The 18,945-nt window shown below is 37.9% G+C and overlaps 1 protein-coding gene across 1 annotated transcript in view; it reads right to left on the reverse strand.

Moving 5' to 3' along the window:
* Nucleotides 1-2,714: 2,714 nt before the first annotated feature.
* prkg1l (protein kinase cGMP-dependent 1, like) overlaps nucleotides 2,715-18,945 on the reverse strand; it is a 33,038-nt gene continuing 16,807 nt past the window's right edge. The window contains exons 6-20 of the mRNA XM_053504411.1: nucleotides 10,596-10,701; nucleotides 10,399-10,462; nucleotides 10,219-10,296; nucleotides 10,009-10,103; nucleotides 8,326-8,391; nucleotides 8,114-8,182; nucleotides 6,456-6,552; nucleotides 6,182-6,321; nucleotides 6,001-6,090; nucleotides 5,258-5,399; nucleotides 4,313-4,476; nucleotides 3,946-4,068; nucleotides 3,225-3,284; nucleotides 3,050-3,116; nucleotides 2,715-2,933 (exon numbers count right to left, since the gene is read on the reverse strand). Of these exons, the coding sequence (XP_053360386.1) occupies nucleotides 2,847-2,933; nucleotides 3,050-3,116; nucleotides 3,225-3,284; nucleotides 3,946-4,068; nucleotides 4,313-4,476; nucleotides 5,258-5,399; nucleotides 6,001-6,090; nucleotides 6,182-6,321; nucleotides 6,456-6,552; nucleotides 8,114-8,182; nucleotides 8,326-8,391; nucleotides 10,009-10,103; nucleotides 10,219-10,296; nucleotides 10,399-10,462; nucleotides 10,596-10,701 (1,448 nt within the window). The 3' untranslated portion in view covers nucleotides 2,715-2,846. The remainder of the gene's footprint in view (nucleotides 2,934-3,049; nucleotides 3,117-3,224; nucleotides 3,285-3,945; nucleotides 4,069-4,312; nucleotides 4,477-5,257; nucleotides 5,400-6,000; nucleotides 6,091-6,181; nucleotides 6,322-6,455; nucleotides 6,553-8,113; nucleotides 8,183-8,325; nucleotides 8,392-10,008; nucleotides 10,104-10,218; nucleotides 10,297-10,398; nucleotides 10,463-10,595; nucleotides 10,702-18,945) is intronic.

Raw genomic sequence — 18,945 nt, forward strand, 5'->3', positions numbered from 1 at the left:
AATATGTTTGTGCATAAATTTCATTAAAACCTTGAGTCACTTAAAAAAACTATCTAAATCAAAATTGCATAAAGTCTGTTTGTGGCTTGGTTTAGTCTTTTATTAAAGTGATCCAAAATGTATTATTTGATTAATATTAAGGTTTTATAGTTTTTAGAAAATATATTAAATCCCTCCATCCAACTAGGAACCTTTATAGTCCAGCTAGGGACCATGAAGGCCAATAGTGACCATTGTTTTTGCTCAGTATGAACAACCTGAGAACGGCAGTTAGGCTAACCTGTATGTCTTTGGACTGTGTAAGGTATCAGAGCACTGGAGGAAACCCACCAAGCACAGGGAGAACATACAAACTCCATGCACACAGATCTTTAGGCGGGATTCGAACCCGGACACTGGAGATGCAAGGCGCCAGTGCTAACCACTGTCCCCATATTAAATTACTATTTCTCTTAAAAAAACATTCCTTTTTCTGCAAAAAACTTTCTTGATGCTGTGTCTTTAGGGTACAGATGAGCGAGGTGAAATTATCTAATCAGATCTTTTACTATACTGTTGCAATTCAGTTCAGTTTTATTCATATAGTGCTTTGAACTATGGTCATTGTTGCAAAGCCGTTGGAAATGAGTTTAAAAATGTGTGAGGAAATATGTATAAATATCTTTAATAATAAGGATTATTAGATAATAATATTAATAATAATTAGCCCTGATTGTCCATGATAAGTACACCAAGGGCGACGTGGCAAGGAAAAAAATCCCTGAGATGCCAATCAGAGGAAACCTCGAGAGGAACCAGACTCAACTCAAGAGGCTCTCTTCAGAGCTCCAGGATTTAAACCTACTGTATAGCTCCTGCCATGTAACAGAAAGAAAGAAAGAATTAAGACAGATTAGCTAAATTTCTTTGCTAACTTGATAATAGTGGTTGGCTGAAGAAGGAAAATCTGTGGATCGTTTTTCATTTATTTACCTCTAAAGACTGTTTGGATGAAATCCCCTGAAGATTCATAGTTTCTAAAATAAAAGGGAATTCTGTTGGATTTATTAAAGCCAATAATCATCCATGTGATCGCGTTATTGCCCCCTTCATTCAAATAGATGCATATTTGGTTTTTATTATTGTTGGTTTAATAAAACTATTGTGTTACTGTTTTGTCTCTGAGGTGCTTTTTTAACTGCTTGCTGGTTTAGTTGACAACATTGAATTTTATTTATTTGTTCATTTAATTAGGGACCGCACACTAAGCATTGCTGCGCACAGGCAACCGATGCCGTGTACATAGGACATATAGCACAAGGCTAATTTAGGATTTTTTTTCTCATTTTCTTTCTTTTTTTCTCTCTCTCTCTCTCATAACCAGTTGTGCCACTCTTGGCAGAGACAACTGCAATCAACCGTTTGTGATACCTGGCAATGTATCACATTACAGCGCTGTGGAGGAATTTTGGCCCACTTTTTTTTTTTTTTTGCAGAATTGTTGTATTTCAGCACCTATGAAAATATTATATTAAGTTTGCCCAGAGTATACAGATATTCTTTTTCCTTACTTGGAGAAAGAAAGTGGTGTATGTTTATTCCAATGTACAGTACTTTGGCAGCAGTATACATGTGATCATACCTTGTAAATCCTTTAATAACAGCTAGACGTTTCAGGATTCAAATTACTGTAACAGTGTGGTTACAGTACTTTACATTCTCCAGATCTCAATCCAATCGAGCATCCTTGTAATATGCTGGACAAACAAGTCTGAGCCATGGAGTCCCCACCCTGCAACTAACAGCACTTGCTGATATCAGGATGATAGGATTTGCTGATATCATCCTGGTGCCAGACGCCACAGCACACCTTCAGAGGTCAACTTCTTGGGTCCAAGCCTTGAGGGGTCAGAGTTGGCGTGGGGGAATCCAACACAACAATCATCCTAATATTTTGAGGTTTTAATGTTATGGCCGATTCTGGCGCATATTGTAATGAAAAACTTACCATGCAGTTTTTTTTTCGTAATAGCATCAGTTTTATAATAGTAGCACGATTGTATCTGAACACTTGGGGTGAAGGACCTTGCTTGAGGGTTCAACAGTGGCAACCTGGCAGCATCGGGCCCGAACCGGGAGCTCCTGGTCAGCACTCTAACATCTTAACCACAGGGTTAAAGAGCCACCGCTAACCCATACTACATACATATGTCATGTTACTGTTTTACCATTCCTCTGTAGTCCACTGAAAATTAGTTACACACACTGTGAGCTCACTCACTCATCGTCTACACCACTTTATTCTGTAGACAGGGTCCCAGGGCTGGATCCATCACAGAGCACACACACATACACACACTCACATGCTCAATCACACATTACTGGCTATTTGGAAATGCCAATTAGCCTAATCTGCATAGCATAATCCCGGAGGAACCCCCTCCAAGCAAAGGGAGAGCTTTAAAACTCCATGCACACAGACGGGAAGTGGGAATCGAACCGCCGACCCTCAAGGTGCAAGGCGACAGTTCTAATAACTAAGCCACTGTGCCCCCCTACACTGTGATCCATTAATAAATAAATGGAAATAAAAGAAATAAACAACTATGCTTATAAAGGGTATAATAAGATTTAACTTTTATTAGATTAGATTTTATTAGATTATTAATTTCACATGAAACAGATTTAATAGGAGGATACAGGTAACTTATCCAAATCATAGAAACAAACTTATTTAGGTAGAAAATTATTTAAATATTTCTGATTCTGACTTGCTAAAAATTCCATTACTTGTTTTCCCTAGAAGAATGCTCATTATAACAGTCTTTTTACATGATCTATCACATAATATATGAGCAAGAGACAGATCAAAAGTCTTTGTCCCAGTCCGAGTCATGTCCTGGTGATGAATCAGTGTGATTCTCGCTGCCGGAACCATCCAAAAAGCCTGGGACCTGCGAGACGGAAAAACAACAGAACGATGCGATAACAAACCAGACCATGCTACAAATAATGCCAAATTCATAACAAGGTCCTCTTGGTGTGTTTAAAGACACTTTGATCTTCTTACATGTGGTAATATAGGTGGCGTGTATAAACCTTTACACACAGCATCCCAATCAAATCCTTCAAACCACCTGCATCGAACCACATACAGGAATTTTCATCCAGTAATCTGCAACATATTTCTGATTGTGTAAAAAAACAATAACAAAAATAATCCTCTAGCATGCCTAAGCTCTTACTTGTGGACTTGGATGTCTCTGACGCCGCTCGTCTGGCCCAGTCTCTCCCTGGGATTCTCTCTGAAAGTGAGACGAGAGATCACATCAGATAAAGACGAACAAATCTGCTGAATAAAACAGTGTGGAATAATATCTATTCTCAGCGATATGGTAGAGAGTGTAGTGGCATGCATAAGTATTTACCCCCTTGAACATTTCCACGTTTGAAATGGACAAAATTGTCATAATACTTCAAAGGAGTAGCTCATCATATCAAACAATCAGTCAGAGTTTAGTTATTGAAATGTTGAGAACATCTCTTATAGCACTGTTCGTCTTTTTTAAGTCAATTCAGTTAAATTTTATTTATACAGTATAGGGAAATAAGTACAGTATAAAATGTGAGATAATATGTGTCAATCAGAACGAGCGAGCTGAGGGCGACGGTGGCAAGAAAAACTGCCTGGAGAAGTGGAGAAGTGGACACGTCAGTAAACACCGCATTTTTTTCCGAATCAGTTTCAGATTAAAAATATGAGTCATACATTATAAAATAAACCCTGATTGCCATTATTGTATGTATATTTTTCATGCGGTGATTTCCCTTTAACACATGATATCCTTGTCAGTGTTTATCGTCGATGTAGATTTTTACCAACGATAACTTTCTGAGCCACTATATTTTTGGAGAAAGTTGAGCCTGAATATATTGAAGCTCTTCCCTCTTCCTGGCGTTTTTTACCTGCAGAGCTGTTTAATAAAATCAGCTGCAGGATTGCTGATGGCCTCTGGGAACTCTACAGCATCGATTCCCTTCAAAACAGCTGCACAGATCTTTAGCTGATCTGGGCCCTGGAATGGAGGACTGCAGGGGGGGTTGGAATATAGAGATATGAAAGTAGGCAAGTTAAAATTGAGATATTGGATTATTATTATTTTATTTTTACATATTTACAAGACACAAATGGGCTTTTCTTGATTAGGGAACAAATGTGAATAGCAATCTGCGAAGTTCTAAATGCTGCAAATGGAAATCTAATTGGACGTAATATGCTTCTGCATTTTTGAAGCAGTACGCTATGTGGAGAGGGTTGTACAGTAACTCTCACCTGCCATTGAGTAATTCATATACAAAGACTCCTAAAGCCCAGAGATCCGCCATCACACCGTGGCCTTTGTGCAGTATGATCTCTGGAGCCTGGTAAGCTGGCGAGCCACAGAATGACCAGGCTCTCTGGAGAGAACCAAGCTGCGTAGCAGAGCCGAAGCCTGCCTGAGAGAGAGAGGGAGAGAGTCACAGCCTATAATTTTATATTCTATTCTCATGAGAAGATGGGAGATATACTGTAAGTGCCTTATATTGTCTGCTTAATCCTTGTGTGTATACAAATCAATGAACTTGGAGGATTGAGTATTGCTATCTCTCACTTACTCACTCATCATCTATACCGCCTTATCCTGTATGCAAGTTGACGGGGGGCCAGGAGACTTAGGGCTGAGGCGGGGTACATTTACATTTAGGCATTTGGCAGATGCTCTTATCCAGAGCGACTTACATTTTGATCTCATTATACATCTTAAGGGCCTTGCTCAAGGGCCCAACAGTGGGATCTTCCGAAACGTAGTCCAATGCCTTAACCACTGAGCTACCCCTGGCCTACAGGGGTACAGCTACCCCTGTCCAGGGGGTACACCCTGGACAGGGTGCCAATCCATCTCAGGGCACACTAACGCGCTCATTCACACACTACGGGCAATTTGTGAAGCCCAATCAGCCTGATCTGCATGTCTTTGGACTGTGGGAGGAAACTGGAGTACCCAGAGGAAACCCACCAAGCACGGGGAGAACATGCTGAACTCCATGACCCCGAGGCGGGAATCGAACCCAGAGCCTGGAGGTGCAAGGCGACAGTGCTAACGCAACTACGCAACTACAGTACGTGCTGCCTATTGCTATCTCTCGTTCTGAGAAATAAGATGGAGAACAGGTACAGTACTGTGAAGAGCACTATGTAGGGTCGTCCTACATATGCGGGAAGAAAAGAACACTACACCAGTTTGGCGTATCCTTTCTGATCCAGCAGCACGTTCTCTGGTTTCAGGTCTCGGTGGACGATGCCTTGGTCGTGGAGGAATCTCAAAGCCTCCAGAACACAGGTGGTGTAGAAACGGACTGCGTTTTCATCGAACGGACCCCTAAAAACAAACGCTTTCTTCAAGGTACAGTAACACACCAATGCTGATTTCTTTTGCAGACTCACTGTGATAATTAACAATTCTGTATGATAATATAAATAGATTTTAATACGAACACCATTCCAAAACTTGTAAGTTAAAGGCTGGAAAAAGATTGACCAGTTTGGTGAGCCTTCGCCCATTGTCGTGTCAGGTTCCTGAACTTGGCTAAAATGGGTGGAACCCAATGCTGTAATGTTTTGTGTGTTCTGAGATGCTTTTCTATTTACCGTGGTTGTCATGATTGGCCTTTGAATAGCCATAGCCTTTGTGTTAGCTCAGACCAGTTTGGCCATTTTACTCCACCCTCTCTAATCAACTGCTGTTTACTTGAACTCTGTTCTATTATATGCAAATCCCTGGTTATCATCAGTTCCTGAAATAATCAAACCAGCCAAATTATCACTAATAAACATTCCACTGGATCACCGTTCCCCTTTAATTGGATTATTTATGTTAACCTCTTGACCTGAATCAAACAATTTGACTGATTGGATCAAGTGTACTGGTGTTCCTATTAAAGTGGCAACAATATGAGTTAATGTTTGTGACTAGGAGTTACCGCTCGCTTAGTAAAGTCCACAGATCTCCACCCAAGCATGCCTCCTTCAACATGTACAGGCACTTTGAATCTCTAAAGGTGCAATATAACCTGAAAGAAGACACGAACAGAACAACTCAAACAGACATGTAAGAAATAATGGACCGGAAGTCCTTGGCCTTTGTGAACAACGAGAACTGACCTGACGATGAATGGACAGGTGGCATCCAGCAGGATTTGTTTCTCGGTGAAGATGCATGCTCTGTTGCCCGTGCTCACTAAAGCATGTTTACTTATGACCTTCAGCACAAACACGTGGCTGGGGTCGTTCTTTAAATGTACCTGATGAAAGAAAAAGATGAATAGAGTGGAAAATCCTAACAGACTGGGGGGAAAAAAAAAATCACAGAACTGTGAATAACACTTTATATGCCTTTAATAGCTATATAATTAGCACTCCTCTATTCTATATATACCAGATGTGTGTTGCTGAACCGTCTTTCTCCAAGTTTACACAGCACCTGAATGTCACCGAGAGAGACACGGCGCAGTCTGTCACCTCCGTCTGCACTTCTGCGGATTTCAGATTCATGTTTAGAATAAAATGCTGTGCATACAGTCTTCTGCTGCCTGCCAGGATGCAATGAATACATTTATAAGCCCCTCCAGTTGACCTGAGCTACCTTGGAACTGGTTTACGAGGTACTATCAGAGCTGGTGATATGGACAACTATCCAATTCTGAACAATCTAAATTGAGAATTTAAAAGTGGATTGTATGATCACCCGGGTGGCGGTAGCGTAGGTGCACCAGAGGGCACATGCATTAAAAGGGGAAATACCAATACCATTCTCCATCTAATATATACCTATATAATTATATATAACCAAGGAAGTTATTAGCCACTTTTCACCATGGCTTTAAGGCCTAGCCACGGCTGAACTGTCTAAGATATCAAAAATTTCTTCGCAATTTTGCATTTGCAATGTCTTGAGATCATATTGGCCTATTTTGGTGGTGATCGCAATAATCCTCCAGAAGGAGTACATCAAGATCCATTGGGTGCGTCTCGCAAACAATCAAAAATAACTGACTTCCTGTTGAGTGGAGCCCATGACATGAATAGGCTGCCAGGTTGCAATCAGAGGTGAGTAGAGTAGCCAAAAATTGTACTCAAGTAAGAGTAAACAAGTATTCGGTAAAAAGATACTCAAGTACTGAGTAACTCTTTCAACTGTAATATCCAAATTATTTTTAATAATTTTTTTTAGAAATTATGTAAGCAGTCAGACAAAATGATGAAATAATGTACAAATTCTGACATTTCCAAATAATAAAATTACTAAAATAAATGTGATACAACAATTGACTAAAACTAGATATCTTTACATAATAGAAAATTAAGGAATTAAAAACACAAATTTCATAATCTCACTTTTTCTACAACATAAAGCTTGTAAAATAAATCCCTACTGTAGGTAACATATGTATGTTTGAACAGTGTAAACTATTTCCAGTGTAAGATATACTGTGTACCGGAGGTCTCACTTTACCATAAACTGTATCCAGCAGAACAAATGTAAGAAACGTATATTTTTTAGCCTTCAGCTTATTTGCTAATTATATATTTTAACATTGCAACTTTAAATAAAACCGTTGAACCAACCACAACATGTTTCCTTCGCGTCTAGCACGGCTAAATATGCAGCATTTCTGTGTGGTCATGTGACTACATGTGAGTCATTTGATTATTGTTGCTACGTCTGATTGGTGAAACAGTCATGAGCTAGACAAAAATAAAGAATATCTAATGTGTAGAGTCAATGATTAGAAAAGTAACGAGTCGAGCTTAGCCGAATGTAGCGGAGTAAGAGTAGTGTTTTTTTCTTCGCAAATCTACTCAAGTAAAAGTAAAAAGTATAGTGCAGTGAAACTGTTTAAAAACTTTCCCTCCCAGTGATCTGAGCTATCTTGGACCTGGTTTACTAGTTACTTTTAGAGCTGGTGATATGGAAAACTATCCAATTCTGACCAATCAGGATTCAGAATTTAAAAGTGGATTATACGATTATTATTACAGTTTTAGAAACAAATAGAACCACATTTAAATGAGGTGTCTAGAGTTGGGGCATACCTGACTTTGGCCTCACTGCTTCCGATCTCCTTAGCATCTGCAGATGTTCCTGTAAACCTCATAACAGACCTGGGAATACGTTAACGCTGAGTGCAGAGTAATGCAGGACGTTGTCTATATACAGTACATGACACCTTGTGCACTAACAACCAACAACACTAATGTTGTATGATATTATTAAAAAAAGATATTATTTGACATGAAATACTTACTCTCGGTTTATGATTAGACATGTGACATCGCCTACAGAAACGACACTCAAAGACCTTGAAACCTCTCTAAAAAGAAGAGAGAGATTTTTGGTCATCAAAATGTTGAATGACAACTTCAGTTTGGCAACATACGGATGCTGGGACGCCGTTAGTACGTAGTTGATAATTACGTTGACGAAATGATGTTGGGATAATGTTGAACAAATAACATCCAATACAATGTTGCAAATATAACTTGATAGCATTAATTATCAATGATATTTATATGTTTCCCCCCACAAAGTTCTCATCCACCTGGATAGTAGTTTTTGGAGCACTAAGGCTGGTCTACCAGGGAACCTGCTCTGGAGGCTTGTCAGATCGATCCATCCATCCATCCATCCATCCATCCATCCATCCATCCATCCATTTCTTAGCAAATTCAGTTCTCCTTCCAGGTTTTTATAAAGTATTCAAAGGTTTGTAACTCAGTTCCCGTAATTGTTTGTCTCCTTAGGTGTTTTATTCCTATAATTTAGGTCATTCATTTGACTTTTCAGAAATGAAGACCTTTTTTGGGGGTGAAGGTTGGGGACAGCCAGTGTATATTGCTTCACACCGCAAAATAACTCCACCAAGTCAGAAAATGTGAGAAGCCATTAAAAAAAAAACCCATCTGGTTAACACCTTGTTTAACACCTGAGATTGTGCAGTTTGGATGTTGTGCAAACACTATATTACACCGCAGTATTACATAGACTTGGATGTCATGTTCATCCTATTCTCCAGTCTGGATTTGTGTAAATGGACGTTAAGCAACATACTGTACATACTACAAATACACGTTGTTTTGAGGTTGTATACGTACTGTACAATAACATGGATTTGGGATTACTCATTTTAACTTCATGCCAACATGATTTTATCGAAGCCATTTTAGCTTTCAAACCCAATGTTTTTCCCGAGGTTATGTCTTGGGGGAACGACAACCTAATGGCAACTATATGACATCATCATCATCATCATCATCATCATTGGTTTTCCTGCTGGGAACATCTAATGTGGCGGACATCCAGTTAAAGCACATACAGCTCAGCGGAAAAAAAAACATTAAGTCAAAACCTTTGTACCTAAAGCCAACAGTAAAGAGTGAAGTGTCGACTCTGGGTTAGAAAGAATATAAGACGGGAATGTATTCGCCAACGAGGCCTCTGCAGGTGCTTATCTCAGAGCTGAACAATGCACTCAGTGAGGGCTGGTGCTGGGTCAGTTTGGGGTAACAGCTTAATGCATTCGAAAGAAATCTCTACAGTAGTGATTTGCATTAGAACCGGCGTCCTGCAGGGGCGAGAATAAGTCTGTGTTGTTGTTGTTTTCTTTACAGATACAAAGCTTATGTAACAAAGCAAGGCTGCATTTATTAACTTATTAACGTAGCAGGTGTTTGGCATGGTAACGCATTTACAACCTTCATTTATTCATTTTTATTAATAGATCACTTCATATATCTCTATCTAAACCTAAAGCCTATTCATGGCCTACCAGTGGTTCTCCACTCAAGATGGTTCTAATTATTTGTTCGAAAAGAGGTGTGGATTAAAGATTAAACCCTTTATGCACCACGAATTAAAGACGCTGTCTCAGCATGGTGTGGTGGAGGTCATCGCCCCCTGCTGGAGGCTTACACCCCTGTATTTTTCTTACCCTTTCAGAGCTCTGTCCGCGAAGCTGTCTCCACTGGAAAGGATGGACACACACACACTGTCCTCACTGACCGAGCGCCTCTCTAACACTCGCACCTGATGGACGATCAGACAGACACGTAAGTCCAAATCCAAATGGTCTTGGAACTGTTTTATTAAAGCGTCTCTGCCTATGAGAGAGAAATAAAGTTTCTGTGCGGAGGTTTCTCACCTGGCCACGGTTCACAACGAATAATGCGTCTCCAGGAACGCCGTGTCTCACGATGTAGTCACCGTCGCTGTAATGACGCTGCCAGAAAGGTGTGTGTTGTAAAAAATAAACGGATGATCTGAATGTAAACTGTGAAGCTTGTCTGTCTATATGTGACGTTGTCAGGATGAAAGATATTACCTCTTGCAGAGCATCTGAGATTTTAACGAGATCATCATCTGGTAAGGCGCAGAGCATCGGCACGCTGAAAATGGAAATAAACAGACAATGAGAGTTGAAGGGAAGGGAAGAAGAAAAGGCCCAGAATTCACCTCGGCTTTCCAGTAAGGTTTGTTCATGAATGTGTTGTTCCCATTGTGCAGCTTTAAGGGTCTGACCTGCGGAGAACCTCCACAGCCTGAGTGATGCGGAGAACGCTGCTCCTCTGCATGATCCTCTGAAACGCCTGACGCTCGATCACCCACAGCTTACTGCTTACCAGTGCTACAGACAGAGAGAGAGAGAGAGGGGATGTTATGTTATTCATCCACCAATCTCTTGTTTTTTTTCTTCAACCTCATGCTCTCTGTTCATCCCTCCTTTAATGCCTTCTCTTATCTATCCCTTTTTTCTTTATTCACTCACTCTCTAACCCATTGTCTATACCACTATCTGGAGTCTATCCCAGAAGACTTGAGGCGGGGTACACCCTAGAGCCAATCCATCGCAGGGCACACACCCATACACACACTCACACTCTCATCAAACGCCATGCACACAGAGATGGAAATCGAACCAGACTACAGACAGAGAGAGAGAATCAAACCTGGACCCTTGAGGTGCAAGGCGACAGTGCCAACCACTAAGCCACCACGTCGCCTCCTTCTTTATTCATTCAATTCAATTTCTTTTTCTCATCTTCCACTCTCCTTTTATCCATCCATGCATATGCTCACCCATCATACTTTCTTTCTTTCTTTCTTTCTTTCTTTCTATCTATCTCATATCACATTTAATATTTCTCTTTCTATCACTTCATTCCTTCTTTCCTAGAACTCTTTTCCTTTTTTCTTTTCCTCATTCCCATACTCTGCCAACATCCTTATGCACATCCTATCATCCATCCCTTCTTTCTTACTAACTTTCTTTCTTTATTAACCATACACTCTCTGTTTATCCTTTGTTTGATATGCTCCATCCATCTTTCTATCCATAAGTTTTTTCTTTCTTTCTTTCTTTTTCCCCATTCTAATATTCTCCATTCTTCCCTATGCCAATCCATCCATCCATCCATCCATACATCCCTTCTTTCTTTCTTTCTTTCTTTCTTTCTTTCTTTCTTTTTTTCTTTCCTTCTTTCTTCCTTCCTTTCTTTATTTCCTAATTATTTTCCTTCCCCCTCTTCTTTCTTTCCTACTTTCTTTCTCTCTAGCACACTCACTGTCTATCCTTTATTTGATATGCTCCTTCATCCATCTTTCCATTCATCATTACTTGCAGGTGTTTCTTTCTTTCTTTCCTACTGTCTTTCTTTCTCTCTCTCTCTCTCTCTCTCTCTCTCTCGCTCTCTCTCTCTCTCTCCGAGGTTGAGTTGTGGTTCCTCTGACAGTGCCTGGGATGAGTGTATCACTGTGCTTACACTGTGCTAGCTGACTCAGATAAGATGGTGTGTGAGCCACTGAAACATTACTTATTTACACTGTACCTGTTCCCCACTTGTACTGTAGTAACCTCATTCTACAGAGCTGTGAGAATACATAACTACCGTAAATCTCATAGAACAATATCCAGTGAGTGTGTGTGTGTTGTGACTCAGCCTGATGTAAAGCGATGGTAGCATGTGTGTTAATACACCTGGGATGTGAATTACAATTAGCACTAACATCAGAGCTGCTGTGTAAATAATCAGCACCTTCTGACCAATCAGAATTGAGAATTCAGCAGCATGGATAAACTCTGATACACCTACAACCATGAGACTGTGTTCTCCTGGAGGATGTAGTGTGTTCTCCTGGAGGAGTACTGAAGCACCAGCATGGAGTGTGTGAAGGGAGACGTGAAGAATCTTATCAGAGCACCTGGACAACTGAACAAATGATTCTCTCTCTCTCTCTCTCTCTCTCTCTCTCTCTCTCTCTCTCTCTGTCTGTCTGTGCACACTGACCTCATTCTGCTTTGCTCCTATTTCTACACATTTAAAGAGAACAGATGAGAACAGAAATCAATTGCTTTTCCTCTCCTTCCTCCATTCCGTACATCTTCACTTCCTGACTTCTCCTTAAATTAATAATGATGCAGATTAATTAAGTCGGCAAAGTTCAGGGAAGAAATATTAAACTTTTCTTCACTTCCCTCCCGCTTTCTTTCTTTCTTTCTTTCTTTCTTTCTTTCTTTCTTTCTTTCTATCTTCCCTGTCAAGTCTTTTCTTTCTTTTTTCTTTCTTTTTTTCATCACTGTCTAGTCTTCCCCCCCCCTCCTTGTTAATTTCTTTTGTAGCTTCTTTTTGTCCTTCTTTCTTTCTTTTTTGTCTTTCTTCCCTGTCAAGTCTTTTTTCTTTCTTCCATGTTTAGTCTTCTTTCTTTCTTTCTTTCCTGTCAAGTCTTTTCTTTCCTTCTTTCTTTCTTTCTTTCTTTCTTTCTTTCTTTCCTTCTTTCTTTCTTTCTTTCTTTCTTTCTTTCTTTCTTTCTTCCTTTCCTGTCAAGTCTTTTCTTTCCTTCCTTGTTAATTTCTTTTTTAGCTTCTTTTTTGTCCTTCTTTCTTTCTTTTTTGTCTTTCTTCCCTATCAAGTCTTTTTTCTTTCTTCCATGTTTAGTCTTCTTTCTTTCTTTCTTTCTTTCTTTCTTCCCTGTCAAGTCTTTTCTTTTCTTCTTTCTTTCTTTCTTTCTTTCTTTCTTTCTTTCTTTCTTTCTTTCTTTCTTCCTTTCCTGTCAAGTCTTTTCTTTCCTTCCTTGTTAATTTCTTTTGTAGCTTCTTTTTTGTCCTTCTTTCTTTCTTTTTTGTCTTTCTTCCCTGTCAAGTCTTTTTTCTTTCTTCCATGTTTAGTCTTTTTTCTTTCTTTCTTTCTTTTTTCTTTCTTTCTTTCTTTCCTGTCAAGTCTTTTCTTTCCTTCCTTGTTAATTTCTTTTTTAGCTTCTTTTTTGTCCTTCCTTCTTTCTTTTTTTGTCTTTCTTCCCTGTCAAGTCTTTTTTCTTTCTTCCATGTTTAGTCTTTCTTTCTTTTTACTTACTTTCTTTCTTTCTCTCTTTTATTCACTGTCTAGTAATTATTTTCTTTCTTTCTTTCTTTCTTTCTTTCTTTCTTTCTTTCCCTGTATAGTCATTTCTTTCCTCCGCTTTATTTCCTGTCTAGTTTCTTACTTTTTGTCTAATCTTCCTTCCTTACTTCCCCTAATTAAATATCATATTCTACCTCCAAGTAAGCACATCTTTTTAAACTGCTGCTGGTGATCTTGCAAAGATCATGCGTAACACACTTGGAGTAAATGACTATTCACCCACCTGCTTGTGCTCAAAGACACCTGAGATTGGCCAGTGTCACTTTAAGTGTTAAAGAGGGAAAAGACGGTGGACTGTCCCTCTCTTCCTCCCTCCCCCCTGAGACCACGGCGATGATTTTGCATCATATAGTCATTGTGATATCACTTTTTTATGAGAGCCCAGCACTAGCGTTAAGTGTGATGTGAAAAATAGTACCTAACAACCTTTCGTCAAACTCAATCTTGACAGTTTTATTGCCCCTTTTATGACCTTTTATGACCTTTGAGTTGACCTTTGGATGACCTTTAGGATTTTTTATGACCTGGAGTTTCCGATAAAAAAAGGGGGGGGGGGGGGGGTGGTAACGATGCTTATGCGCTAGACATCGTTTTATTCACTTATTTAATTTATTTAGTCCATAGATTTATTTCATTTATATACGTATTTATTTATTTATTTATTTATTTATTTATTATAAGAATTTGTTCAGGGTGTTTTTATATGAAAAAATATGCTTGGTGCGGGGACTCGATTTCAAGGTGCTTGTGTTTAACTATTAAGACAGGGTGAATTTATTTATTACCAAAGGGTGAACAATGAAACATTTTATTAACTTTGGTAAAAAAAAACTTGATGAGTTTTGAATGACTGAAGACTGTTGAAGTTGTTAGTTTTTAAGTTACTTAAAGAGAAGAAGAATAAACGTTACCAGAGGGCGAGAGCCCAGAGTCGCTGAAGAAGAAGGAAAAAGTTGGTCTCGATGATACGCCTAAAACGTTGTTGCGAACACACGCGCGAGTCTAAGAAAAGAGTAAAGAAGACAAGCGCGAGGTCTGCGCGTAAATGTTTTTGCAGCGTGAGCTTGTCCGATGTTAAGAGCGTGTAGCGCATGAACAGCGAGTTCGCGTCTGGTACGGCCAGAGTTTGGTGAAAGGGGAATCAAACGGGTTTCCTCTCGGGCGCTGTGATTGGTCGGATCTGCGTGTGACGACTTAGTCACGCCTCCGCCTCTTCTGCCTAGTCGCGAAAGGTGTTTAGTTTTCAGTGCTTATCTAACTCTGTTGTTTTGAACACATTTTTAGGTAGGACTGTGCCTATTATGTCTTTTAAAAAGTTCTCTAACACTAGAGCTGAGGTGACCGTGTGTGTAGTGATTAGTAATAATAGAAGGAACAAAAGTGAATTATCAGTGCCATGATCATTTTGTCAGGAATGGTATGATGAACTGATCCAACAGATCGGGTAAAAGTCTAGCCGGTTTTACATATGCCTATATATATACGAGGACCATGTGTTAAAAACCTGGTACTATAGTTTTCTTGAAAAGAACAAATCTGCGTTCTGTTTGTCATAGCAGGGGTTGTAATGGCATAGAGGTGTTAGTTAACATCCATTATCAGACTAGGATGTAAAAAACGTTTAGCCAGATATTTTTGGGGGGCTAATGTTTAATAGCATTGTTTAGAAAATGTTTACGCCAAGTGTGTGAGTGTGCATATGTGTTTATGTCCATGCATGTGTAGCAGATTTTATATTTAAATTTAATTTCACTCAGAATCTGTCTTTATATATTAATTCTTTCATATTTTGATATTTTACACTCTGGAAATGATTATTTTATTGCTAATTTATTTTAGTCTTATTGTTTTGCACTTGTGTTAAAATATTCGGATATGCTTGTGACTGCTAAAAATGGGACACGGCCCCTTTAAGAGTTACCGCTTTTCCGGTTCCGGCTGCTCACCTTTAGTTCGCGCGCGGTAAGCGTGGCTGGAGAGAGGTGAGTTCTGATGGAGCTCTAGCGAAAAAAAAGAAAAGAAAAGTTTAATTATAGTTGGTTTTTTGAGAGTAAAATGTATTTTTGTGATAAATATGCAATTTAACTGTAAGGAAGCACGAATAGAGATTGTTTAATGCATGTTTTCTTTGGAAGTGACAGTGTATGTATGTTTGAATTCCATGGCTAAAATGATCTATTTTGACTCGCAGGTCATTTACAAGCAAACATGAAGTTTTTTTTTTCTATTCATTTGGTTTTTAATTCATTTAGAATAATAAAAAAAATATATGTTCTTTTGGAATATTTGTTGTCCGGTCTCCTTCAATTCACAACACAACGCAGAGACAAACCGGTCACACATGGGGTTGTAATAATATCTAGGTAGAGAAACATTGACACAGGGTTAGGAGTCCCCCTAACAGTTTTAATTTGATGTTTCACTAGACCCTAACATATAAGTTGAGTTAGCTCTCAATGCTTTCAAAATAGCCGGTTATGGGTTTTCTTCCTCCTCACACTAAACCTTCACGCTCGAAAGTTCGGTTAGCTGCCATTGCTAGGTGTAAATATAATGTCATTTTAGAAACTTTTCAGAAAACTCTTAGAAAAACATCTGAGGTAAAAGTTGTTTTTCCTCTTCTTTTTCTTCCAGGTTTTTTTCTTCCATTACAGTATTTCTTAACCCAAGTTAAAAGTAATTAGACTGGATTTTTAGCTACACAAATAATTGTTTGTAAAAAAAAATCTAACATACTGTATCCGAGTTAGAAGTTAATACTGTTGAATGTTTACACTTGTTTCATCGGTCATTAAACTTACACATATGACATTTCTTTTAGGTTTTATTAGTAAATGTTGTGAGCAATACTTTTATTTTAGAAACTCTAAAAAAAATAAATAAATCTAACAAAATGTAAAAGTAGAAGTTCTTGATTGTTTAGACATGGTTCCTTTGTCACTAAACCTTCACGCAAGATCTGTTAAGCATCAAGGCTATGTGTCTAAGTATAATGTTGTTTTAGAAACTTTTCAGAAAACTCTTCTAACACATCTTAGGAAATAGTTTTTGTTCTCGAAGGTTTTGTCTTTGATTACAATATTTCTTCACCCATGAAAGTTACTACACCGGAATTAGCTGCACATTATTTTTCATAAAAATCCAACAACGTATTTGAGTTAGAAGTTGATACTGTTAAATGATTAGACTTGATTCCTCTGTGATTAAACTTACATGCATAATTTCTTTTTTAGTAATTGTTGTGAGTAATCATTTTATTTCAGAAACTTTAAAAAAAAAAAAAAAACATCTAACAAAATTTAAAAGTAGAGGTTCTTAATTGTGACTTGTTTCATCTGTCACTAAACCTAAATGTATGAAAGATCTGTTTAATCGTCAAGGCTAAGTGTAAGTACAATGTCGTTTTAGAAACTTTTCAGAAAACTTACACATCACGGGCATTAGTTTTTGTTCTTGACGGTTTTGTCTTTGTTTACAATATTTCTTCACCTAAGTTATATGTTATTTCACTGGAATTTTAGTTATGCAAATGATTTCTTCATTCATAAAAATCAAACAACGTATCTGAGAAAAAAAACTGATGTCCTTCGTAATTTTGTCTTGTTTTCTAGTAGGTGTGTCTGTGTACCTGTGTTTGTGGGGATGCAACAAGAGGGTGAATAAAAAAAAATAAATAAATAAAAAAAAATGCACAATGAGTTCTTAAACTTCTGTTACAAACCTAAGTTAAAGTCAACGTTCTTTATGGTTTTGCCCTGTGCCGCTAGGCCTTTACTTTTGAAAGTTCGGGTAACTAAATGTAAATATTAAATCTTTATATGCACTGTAATTTTTGAACATTAAACATTTTAAAAGTAAAAATTTAGCAATATACTTTATTTGAGGTAATTGTTGTTTTTTTCCCCCATGTTTCCTCTGCCACTAATGCCTGAAAGTTCTGTCAGGGGTCATAGAGGTAATAGTTAATAGAAGATAAGCCTTTAGAAGCATTTACAACGTTTGAGTGTCCTTGTGCCTGATGTAGTAAAAGCTTGGACAGACAACTGTCAGGTCAAAAGAAGATGCTAAACTTCTGTTAGAAACTTTTCTCAAAAATCTAAGGTAAAAGTCAGCAATCTTTAGGGATTTGTCTTGTTTCCCTGCATCACTATGCTTTCACCTGTGAAAGTTCTGGTAGCTAAATGTGAATATTAAACTCTATATATGCAATGCATATTTTGACTTCAAAGTCTTTTTTTCATAAACTTTTAGCAGCATACTGTATTTGAGGGAAATGTTTACGATGTCTGTCGCTAAACCTTCATGTATGAAGATCTGTTAAGCGTCATGGCTATGTGTTTTTTTTTGTTTTTTTTTTTATAATGTTTTAGAAACTTTTCAGAAAACTCTTTTAACACATCCCGGGCAACAGTTGTTTTTGATGTTTTTCTTCCATTACAATATTTCTTTACCTATGAAAGTAAGTGCACCGGAATTTTAGCTATACAAATTATATATAAAATGATATATAAAATCAAACAACATATCTAAGGGTAAAAAAAAAACTGATATCCTTAATAATTTTGTCTTTTTTTCTAGTAGGTGTGTCTGCGTACCTATGTTTATGGGGATGTAACAAGAGGGTAGATTAAAAATAATAATAAATGCACAATGAGCTGTTGAACTTTTCCTAAAATCTAAGTCAACGTTCTTTATGCTTTTGCCTTGTTTTCCCTGTCACTATGCCTTCACTCGCGAAAGTCCGGGTAGCTTAATATGAATATTAAAGTTTATATGAATTGCAGTTCTGACTACACAGTCTTTTTCTTTTCATAAACATTTACCAGCATACTTTATCTGAGGGAAATGGTTGTGTTGTCTATCCCTAAACCTTCATGTATGAAAGATCTGTTAAGCGTCAAGGCTAAATGTAAGTATAAGGTAGTTTTAGAAACTTTTCAGAAAACTCTTCTAACACATCCTAGGCAACAGTTATTGTTCTTGTTGTTTTTTTTCTTCTATTACCAATATTTCTTTACCTAAGTTAAAAGTAATTAGACCGGAATTTTAGCTACACAAATAATTTTTTTGTAAAAATCTAACATACTGTATCCGAGTTAGAAGTTGATACTGTTGAATGATTACACCTGATTCCTCTGTCATTAAACTTACATGTATGAAATTTCTTTTAGTTTCTTGTAGTAATTGTTGTGAGTAATAATTTTATTTCAGAAACTTAAAAAAAAACATCTAACAAAATTGTAAAAACAGAAGTTCTTGATTGTTTAGACTTGGTTCCTCAGTCACTAAACCTTCACGCTTGAAGGAGCTGTTAAGCATCAAGGCTATGTTTAAGTATAATGGGGTTTTAGAAACTTTTCAGAAAACTCTTCTAACAAATCACGGGTATTAGTTGATGTTCTTGGCGGTTTTGTCTTTTATTACAATATTTTGTCACCTATAAATGTTGAAAGTTATAGCACCGGAATTTTAGC

Source organism: Clarias gariepinus, chromosome 9 (assembly GCF_024256425.1).
Source record: "Clarias gariepinus isolate MV-2021 ecotype Netherlands chromosome 9, CGAR_prim_01v2, whole genome shotgun sequence".
NCBI classification, from domain to species: domain Eukaryota; kingdom Metazoa; phylum Chordata; class Actinopteri; order Siluriformes; family Clariidae; genus Clarias; species Clarias gariepinus.